At 47.9% G+C, this 10,000-nt stretch overlaps 1 protein-coding gene across 1 annotated transcript in view; it reads right to left on the bottom strand.

The window, feature by feature from the left end:
* The window catches only part of foxp1b (forkhead box P1b), a 308,908-nt gene that overhangs the window by 52,272 nt on the left and 246,636 nt on the right, over positions 1-10,000 (bottom strand). The window contains exon 10 of the mRNA XM_063215281.1: positions 1,086-1,368. Within this exon, the coding sequence (XP_063071351.1) occupies positions 1,086-1,368 (283 nt within the window). The remainder of the gene's footprint in view (positions 1-1,085; positions 1,369-10,000) is intronic.

The following is a 10,000-nucleotide window of genomic DNA, read 5'->3' as shown; positions in this document are numbered from 1 at the left end:
GTTGGGCGGGGGCGGGGGCAGGGCGTGCGAGCAGCGAGCAGCGAGCAGAGAGGAGGGAGCTGGAGTGATGGGGAGAGGAGGAGAGGGAGAGGAGGAGAAGGGTGTGTGTGTGTGTGTGTGTGTGTGTGTGTGTGTGTGTGTGTGTGTGTGTGTGTGTGTGTGTGTGTGTGTGTGTGTGTGTGTGTGTGTGTGTGTGTGTGTGTGTGTGTGTGTGTGTGTGTGTGTGTGTTCCTGGCTGCTGAGTGCTGGTAGGAGATGATGATGTGAGAGGGTGTAATTCTTTCCCAATCAGGCACTTACGTTTCCTTCCAAAAAGGAAAAACAAAACATTTCCTTATTCGTTGCACCCTCCTAATTTTTTTTTCTTTTTCTTACAACAACCCCACAGTCCCACACCCATGCACGACATCCTCCAAACATGTAGTGGTAAAAGTGACCTGGGCCTGAAGGTACGCTAGTACTTATTTCTCATTTTCAAATTGCTCGGGGAAAAAAAGCGTCTGCTAAGTGTACTGTGATGTAATATAATGTAATAGTGTAATAATTGCTCTTAATTGATTCAAATATTTAGAGCTGGCTTGCATTAATTAATGCATATTCACCACATCATCTTTGTGTCAGCATTTAGATACTCGCATCGATATACAGAAGTATATAGGCTTGCTTTTGTGCAAATTTCTGTCGCGCAAAGTAATATTTAGTGTCTTTTAAGTGTTGAGGTACTCAGCCTTTCAAGTGTAAAGAAAATCTCACACACTGTCCATTCCACCTTTTTTAGTTGGCTTTACCTGAAGAGGGACAGATAATCCAAACGTGGTATTAAAGTCTGCTGGTTGAATGGACAGTGTGCGGGATTTCTACTTTACACTTGAATGACAGCCCCACTGGGATAATATCCTTCGCACCTGTCCAACTAGAGGTGTGCAAAAGTGCCGTCAGCTAAGTGTAATGTAATGTAATGTATTGCTAGCGATGTTGGTTATGATTGTGTCCTCTTTTGAAATTTGCTTTGGTTATAAAGCATTTACCATATGTAATGTAATGTAATGTAATGCAAAAGTGTAATGTTGAACTGCGGTACTCACCCTTCTCTCTTCATGCTCATGTACTGGCCGTTGGTAGCTGCGTGCTGGTTGAGAAGTGCGGTTTTGGCCGGCGTGGGCGACGACAGGTCCAGGCCTCGATGGCCATTGCTGCTACCACCTCCTCCGGTTGTTCCACCTCCTCCTCCTCCTCCTCCTGTTGCTGCACTGGATGTGTTGGTGGTGGCGCCCCCGGTGGCGTTGTTGTTATTGTTGTTGTTCTCCTCCTTCACGTGAGCGCTCGTCACCTCCTTCCACAGCTGCTGCAGCTCCGCTGGAATCATGCCTGCAACAAACAAATTGGATAATTAAATCAATTAACAGCTAATCCCGACTCTCTTCGTCACGTAATTAAATCAAAGCCCGTGTAAACAAAGGCGAGTATTAATTAGGGGGAATTAAAAACAGAAAAAAAGCCCACAGTGTGCCTACATGCATACCGTGCACACACGCCAGGCACGGCACTTCCCACTCGAGAGAAGTGATACCATGGGTTTTGTGTGTGTGTGTGTGTGTGTGTGTGTGTGTGTGTGTGTGTGTGTGTGTGTGTGTGTGTGTGTGTGTGTGTGTGTGTGTGTGTGTGTGTGTGTGTGGAGCCAAACGGCTTTGACACGCTCCGTCTTTGCCCACCCACTTGCTTTCTTCTCCTCCCCACTTCCCTTTTCCCTCTCTTCTCTCTTGATGTGCTGCGTGTTTGTGTACACAAATCCCTGGCATTCACACACATTTCATGCCCCCAGTAAATAATTAACATCCAGACGAGGCATGAAATCTGAATAATCACCATTATGTTTTTTTTTCTTTTCTTTTCTCGCTAAGCAATCGTAAAACCGGCACATGCTGAAGAGTGTGTGCGCTCAGCTGCTCACACAGAGAGAGAAAGGGAGGCATGGGGGAGTTTAACATGTGAAAAACAACATAACGACAAGATAGATACACTGGCAATCCACACACACAAACAGGACCCAGGGGTAATAACTCTGGAAAGCACATTAATCTGCAAAATACTTAAAGCTTTTTGCGCCGCCTCTGATAGACTCTCAGGACTTAAAACCTCATTTAACGAGTCAAGCACACAGTCGAGCACACGTCTTTTGAAAAGGCGGGCGGGAGAGCAAAAAGAAAGAAGACACTTGTGAAGACACTAGACACTGCTCCTGGTAAATCACACATGCGTGCATACGTATACACACACGCTGCCTTTTCTCTGTCTTTCATGCACGCACAGACAGACATATCCATGATTTTTCTCTGTTCCTGACTGACAGTGAAAAACACACCCAGGGCAAGATTGGGGACAGAGAAAAGGATTGGTGTGTGTGTGTGTGTGTGTGTGTGTGCGTGTGTGTGTGTGCGTGTGTGTGTATGCGTGTGTGTGTGTGTGTGTGTGTGTGTGTGTGTGTGTGTGCGTGTGTGTGTGTGTGTGTGTGTGTGTGTATGTTTGAGATGGGGTAGCGTGGGGTGTGGGGGAGTTGACACCGTATTTGTCCTGGGAGCGGTGTGTGTCAGAGAGAACACAGCCACTGTCTGCAGAGCGATGTACACGCGTGCCAGAGCAAACACACAATGTCTGGGAGAATGCAAAATGAGGCCTTCATCTGACAAGAAGGAGACACGGCACTGCAGACCAGACAGGACGAATGGAGGGACAGGGAGAGAGAGAGAGAGAGAGAGAGAGAGAGAGAGAGAGAGAGAGAGAGAGAGAGAGAGAGAGAGAGAGAGAGAGAGAGAGAGAGAGGACGAATGGAAAGAAAAAAAAACCCAGACAACTGGACAACTGAAAGAAGTCAGCCAAGAAGGGCCAAAGGTTTTTTTTTTTTTTTTTGCACCACACGTTTTCATTTCATTTCATTTCTTTTTTTTTTGTTTGATTCCATTCTTTTTTTCGCTTTCTCCACTAAAGTGGCTGACTATTTGAAATGTATTTGGACCACCCTATATGGCTAATGGCATATTGAGAAATCCAATATGTGCTCATGACCAATGGTTCCAAATTAAGAGTGGGTATTCATAAATGAATACTTGAATAGGGGCAGGTTCTTAAATATGTTGAAAGACCCCTTGGATATGCTGGTGAATTAAGCCTAGAGAGAGAGAGAGAGAGAGAGAGAGAGAGAGAGAGAGAGAGAGAGAGAGAGAGAGAGAGAGAGAGAGAGAGAGAGAGAGAGAGAGAGAGAGAGAGAGAAAGGAGAGAAAGAAGAAAGAAGAAAAAGCCAGCAGAAGACCACTTGCTTTAACATTACAATTAATTAAATCGATTTTTGAAAATGAGCAAATGACGAATGAAAGATGATTTGCGCATACTTATCTAGGGGGTGGGTTTATATTCTTTAGACCGTCAGCTCTCCCCAGACTCTCCACTACCTCCTCCCTCTCCCTCTCCCTCTCCACACCCCCCCCTCTCTCTCTCTCTTTTTAATCGCTCTCCATAGATAGGAGAAGTGGCCCTTTTCAAGCGGGCAATGGGTGCGGCGGGTGTGTGTGTGCACGCCTGTGTGTGTGTGTGTGTGTGCTCCTAATGCATTGTGCAAAACGCTTAGTCTTAATTTATTCCTGTTGTGGTCCAAAATAACGGGACGGGCGAGGTGAAGATCTCAATACGATCAGCAAAAAAATATTTTTAATTTGATAAGCTCCTAAAGATTTTAATTACGCTCATAATGGCGAACAGAGACCTAATGAGGCGTGAGGCCTCAGGAGAGAGAGAGAGAGAGAGTGTGTGTGTGTGTGTGTGTGTGTGTGTGCGTGTGTGTGTGCGTGTGCGTGTGCGTGTGAGCTCAGAGTCGGCCGGCGTGCTCAAACGAGGCTGATAGCACTGCTGTAAATTCATGCCGGATCGTTTGCATATCAAAGAGCGTAGGAAATTATTGCGGGACGAATCAATAACCTTTCCACGTTCCAAGGAGCATCCTTTTCTTTTTTTCTTTCTTTCTTTCTTTCTTTCTTTCTTTTTTTGTTGTTATCCATCCTGACACCAACACGGACACATCCTCTCGCCTATTTTTTTGCACCCTATTTTTATTCCCTTTCTTTTCTGCAGGTGTATATGAATTCCCACTAGTGCCACCTACAGTATATGCTAATAGGGAAGCTAAAGCTTCTATGTTGGACACCAAGCAAACACAACATGTCAGAGGCTTAGAAAAAAAAAACCTCTTCAGGAGGGAGAAAAAAACACACACAATACAGTGGAAATTTGCTACCCAGGCCCCTTTTTTTATCCTTTTTCTCCTTTTTTGTGAAGAGAAGAGGAGGGCTGGTCACTGGAATGGTTAAATCCTTGGAGGGAAAGTTTGGGGGCTGATGTTGGATGGGGAAGGTCATTGTGGTTGTAGTGGATGTCCTGGTGCTTGCAGCGGCGGGAACAATCATTTTCCCCCACTTGGTGCCCGGTGACAGTGTGCAATGTATTTTTAGCCGATGTGCTTGACAGGGCAGCCCACTCTCCCTCAATTACCCAACAGTCCTGCTGACCCCCCGACACCACTGTTTACTGAGACGAGACCACGCCGGATAGACTCGTCTGATGAGAAGGGGTAACGGAGTGGGACGAGAGAGGGCTGTCTCACTCTCTCCCCTGATCCCCCCCCACCCCCCACCCTCTTTCTCCCTCTCTCCATTTCTTTCTCTTTCTGTCTTCATTTCCACTCCCCAACATCACCTCCCTCTCTCTCTCTCTTTCTCTCTCTCCTTCCGCTCCACAATCCCCTGTTCCTTTCCCTCTTACTCTCTCTGTTTTCCCCCCATTTTTTTCTCTCTCCCCCTGTTTTTTCTCTCAGTCTGTGTCCTCTGTGTGACTCAGTCGCTCTGTCATCACCGGCGAGTCAGGCAAAACCACACACACTTTTTCCAGATCTATCACTCACGACAGCCAAACGTATTAATATCTTCTATATAACATCTTCTATATAATAATGCAATCTTGGCCTCATCAAATTGCCGGATAACGCACGCTACCTTTTGAATGGAGTTAGGGGTGGTGGTGGTACTGTAGAGGTGGAGAGGGACCTCTCACTGTATTAGGGAGTCACAAGAGGCAAAGGCTTGCAAAAAAGTGAGACATGCTCCTTCCCCGTACCTTCTTTCCAGGTCATCCCTTATTCTCACCCTGACAAAAAATATATAAAAATAAAAATGCAGGATTGGTTTATCTCCAGCGCTTTCCATTTTTCAGAGTCGGCCTACTCCGCTCATTACACCGCTGAAGAGGAGTGCGGTGGTGGTCTTGGGTGGGGTTGACACACGCACGCACGCACACACACACACACACACACACACACACACACACACACACACACACACACACACACACACACACCACACACACACACACACACACACACACACACACACACACACACACACACACACACACACACACACACACACACACACACACACACACACACACACACACACACACACACACACACACACACACACACACACACACACACACACGGCGATGAGTGATCTTAAAAAATGTATGTTGTTGGGGCACTTGATGGATCATCGGCGGCACAACTCAATTTTTACCGCGGCAGGTAGCCGGGGCGCGGAGGGGCTGCGGAAAGGGAAAGGGGCCGGGGCCCGAGCTCTTCAACCTTTTCCCGTCCTTGTACCTCGCTGGTACCCAGGTGACCATGTTCGAGCAAGCAGAAAGTTGATTTAAGGTTCATAATGACATCAGTTGCGAGCCATCATCCGTGGAATAAAAAATGGACCCACGCCGGCCAGCCAAGAGGGGGTGGGGGGTGTGCTCTCTAAACTGGGCTGTTACCACTCACGCTGCCCCCCCAAAAAAGGGGTGGGAGTCCGTGTATGTGTGTGCGTGCGTGCGTGTGCGTGTGCGTGTGTGTGTGTGTGTGTGTGTGTGTGTGTGTGTGTGTGTGTGTGTGTGTGTGTGTGTGTGTGTGTGTACACAGTGGTGGGCTGGTGGGTTGTGCGGTGAGGCGAGGTGAGGTGAGGCGAGAGCGGCTGAGTGGGAGGCAGTGTGTGTGTGTGTGGCGGTGGGTGGGTGTGTGTGTGGGGGCCAGACGGTGACACCGCTATTAGTTTATTGTTCCATCAGGGCCTGGACCTCTGGTGAACCTCTGTTTATGTACCTGTAATCACTGCCTGCCCTGCCTGATATGCACCCCTTAGGCCCTAAAATATGGTCCTTCCTAATGCTGCCGCACCTATTACCAGTTGCGGGTGCGCACCGGCTCGAATCAATCACTGCCAACAGGGAGGGGTATTAAGCCGGGGCCCTGGCGTCCACTCCACTCCATCCCACCCCAACCCTGAGCACCCGAGCACACGGACGCACACCTTGTAAACCCCCCTTCCCCACCCCAATAACCACCCACACGCGCTCGCGCGCCTCGCTACGGCACGGGGCAACTCTCCACGCCTCGCCACATTCTTTGCCTTCATATTAGCGGCAAATTTGTCTTGTCACCGTCCCCGTGCCCCCGCCTGGACAACTTAACTGATGTTCTCCGGCGGTGGCTGTGGACGCAGCGGTGTGTGTGTGTGTGTGTACGGGTGCAGTGGGCCACACAATGCACTCTTCAGCTGGCGGCAGTGCTGTGGGGAAGGAATGAGAGGAGGAGAAGAGGAGAGAGGAGGAGAGGAGAGAAAGAGAAGAGGAGGGAAAAGGAGAGGGAGGAGGAGAGAGGAGGAGAGGAGAGGGGAGAGGAGAGAGGAGGAGAGAGGGATGGAGGGTAGGAGAGGAGGAGAGAGGGAGGAGAGGAGAGGAGGAGAGAGGGAGGGGAGGAGAGGAGAGAGGGAGGAGAGGGAGGAGGTGGAGCACACACCTGGCAGCTACACCTGGGAGCGCTCAGCGGTTGCCACATAACCAGCAGGACACACACACACACACACAGAATATATGCAGGGGCACATGAAACTAGAACACACACATTCTTGTTTCACCACACACTGTGTATGTGTGTATGTGTGTGTGTGTGTGTGTGTGTGTGTGTGTGTGTGTGTGTGTGTGTGTGTGTGTGTGTGTGTGTGTGTGTGTGTGTGTGTGTGTGTGTGTGTGTGTGTGTGTGTGTGTGTGTGTGTGTGTGTGTGTGCACGTGTGTATGAATATGCTGGAGACGGTCCTCAAACAGCACATTTTAATAATGGCTACCAGACCTCTGCCTGTCCTGCAGTGCAGACACTGAGGAATGACGCAAAAATAATTAGGCATCTGGCCTCCAGCTCGCCCTGCGCCTCGCCTGCCTGCAGTCTGACTCGACTGACTTCAGCCATTTTCAGCACATCATACAAAATGATAATTAACAGGCAATGAGGGACTGTTTGTTTTTTAACCCATTATGCCAAATTCGATATTGGTTCTTTATTGATTTATATATTTTTTCCCATTTCATAATCAGAACCATCCGAATCGTCTACATACCATTACACCCCCCAACGCCAACCCCCCCAACCTCTTCCTCCTCATGATGGAAAAAAAGACATATATTTTTTAAACTCTCTCCCAAGACTCTGATTTGCCTGTAAGACAAACAGAAGGTCCCCGATGGATGTTCTTAGGGGGGCAAATAAATGGTTCGTCTCCCACCACTCCCCCTCCGGTAATCCCCCCATCCTCCCTCCTCCGCTACTGCAGTGCAGCCACAAGGGCCCGATCGCCAAGGTGTCATGGCGGCCACACACGCACCACATAATTCATCTCATTGCGCTTCTGCTTCTGCACTCTACAGTATATATCGCTATCTGTTTCTTCCTTTTCTTTTCTATTTTTTTCTTTTCCTTCTCTTCAACCCCCCCAACAATTCCTATTCACACCGTCTCCGTCCCCGTCCCCGTCCCCTGCCTGGCGGTGCTAACTAGTTGCTGAATATTGCCGATTAGATCTCAGCCTGTGTAGGTCTCACTCGCTGGTGCATGAAAGCGCTCAGTGGCGTGGAAAACAGAAAGGTCATCAATAACTTCAAACAGCCGAGCAGAAAATGTGGCGAATCGGAAGAGAGTGAAATAATAAATAAAAAAAGAAAAGGACAGAGAGAGAGAGAATGAGAGAGAGAACAAGAGAACGAGAGATTGAGAGAGACAGACGCAGACGGAGAGAGAGAGAGAGTCCTGTCTATTGGTGTTAAGTGTTTTAACAGCTGTCTCACAGCGAGTTAGCTGCCAATGGCTTGCCAAGGACACCACCACCCCCGGTCAGTCACAGTGGGCTGCCGCTGCCTAACCAACGCTGGGCAGGAAACAAGATTGCCATGTGGCACGCCATGCCAGAACAGGCCCAGTCAAGTCCAGACAGGCTGGATTATTCTGCTGAACAGAACAGAACCATTAAGACGCTCACTCACAATGGACTGAAGAGAAGACAGGGCCGCTGACAGCTTTGGCTGGCTGGGCCCAGGACGAACGCTATCTGAAAAGGCCCACCCCTCCAATACATACAATGTAATGAGGACCCAGTGCTGGGCCCCTGGCAACAGACCCTTTTGTTCCCCATGTTGGCTTTTCTCACTGCAGGCTTTTTCCATTAGCCTGCCACTGACGAATATGGTATCAAATAATTTAAATATAGATATAGTATAATATCATTTGAATATAATGTATATCGTATAATATCATTTGAATATAATGTATATAATACAATATTATTTGAAGCTTCTGCGACTGATCTGTGAGGATTCTTGCACCCTAAATTTCCGGATTCGTACCTTGCTGACAACAAGCGCTGATGCTGATAGGATGACGGATGCGGTTTACCGTCAATCAAAATAATCCTAAATTAATTGTAACTGGCAATCAAATCAACTAACAATGTTCTTTGGTCATTTAAACAATTCTAGTAGCTCTCTAAAATTAAAGGTCAGCCCATTTGTATGGAATAGAGTAGAGTCGGCAAGAATTGGCAAGGAGATGCATTATTTCAAGTCTCCCAGAGAGATGAATGGGATATGGCACATTCTTCCCGTTTCCACGTCTAGTCCCACCCCTCGCTGTTGCCTCACTTTAGAATAGAACCCACGGCGTCCCATCTATTCAGTGTCAATGGCAGCTGTACTAGGTTTACACTCAAGTTTTTCCAACATAATCTGTTCAATTTAATTAACTCATGAATAATGACTTACTTAAAAAAAAAAAAACAGTCCTCACTGAGGCCACACTTTAGCTGTCTTGTTTCAGTGACACTACAGTAGAGTTACTAATGTGTGTAAATTATTATTCTTTTCAATATGGGTGTGCGTATGTTTGCATATCCTGGTTCACGCTCAGAACTATTTGTTTTTTTGTGCAGTATATGTGCATTTGTTTTGTGTGCAACAAACATCTGCATTGTGCTGTTTTATGGAGCCGGATGGAGAGAACATGGAACACACAATCACGCACGCACACATACATGCATGCACCCACACACACATACACACCACGCCTGAGCCTCTGGCTACAGCCTGGTCTCCGCGGGGTGGGAAGGTGTGTGTGTGTGTGTGTGTGTGTGTGTGTGTGTGTGTGTGTGTGTGTGTGTGTGTGTGTGTGTGTGTGTGTGTGTGTGTGTGTGTGTGTGTGTGTGTGTGTGTGTGTGTGTGTGTGTGTGTGTGTGTGTACCATCCTCTCTCCAAACAATACAGGCACTGTAAAGGCCCTGTTTTTGTTTGCCTATTACCTAAGAGCCTACCCAGTCCTCCCTCCACTCCTCTCCTCTTCTCCTCCTCCTCCTCCTCCTCCTCCTCCTCTTATCTGTTCATTCGGCTCTGTTTGTCTTAGCCAGGGAATGAATGCCATGTGTCATGCATCCAAAAGAAGAGGGGAAAAAACAAGCGCACACATACGCACTATGAAAGGCTCTTTGTCATGAGGGTGCTGCTCCTTGAGAAAACATTTAAAAGAAAAACAAATAGAGTAAATAAACGTCCTGGAAACAAACCCCGACACAGGAACACGTGCGTGCACGCACTAAC

The sequence above is a fragment of the Engraulis encrasicolus genome, chromosome 14 (assembly GCF_034702125.1).
Source record: "Engraulis encrasicolus isolate BLACKSEA-1 chromosome 14, IST_EnEncr_1.0, whole genome shotgun sequence".
Lineage (NCBI taxonomy): Eukaryota > Metazoa > Chordata > Actinopteri > Clupeiformes > Engraulidae > Engraulis > Engraulis encrasicolus.
Note: the sequence above shows the minus strand (reverse complement) of the source record. Positions and strands in the feature narration are given on the sequence as shown.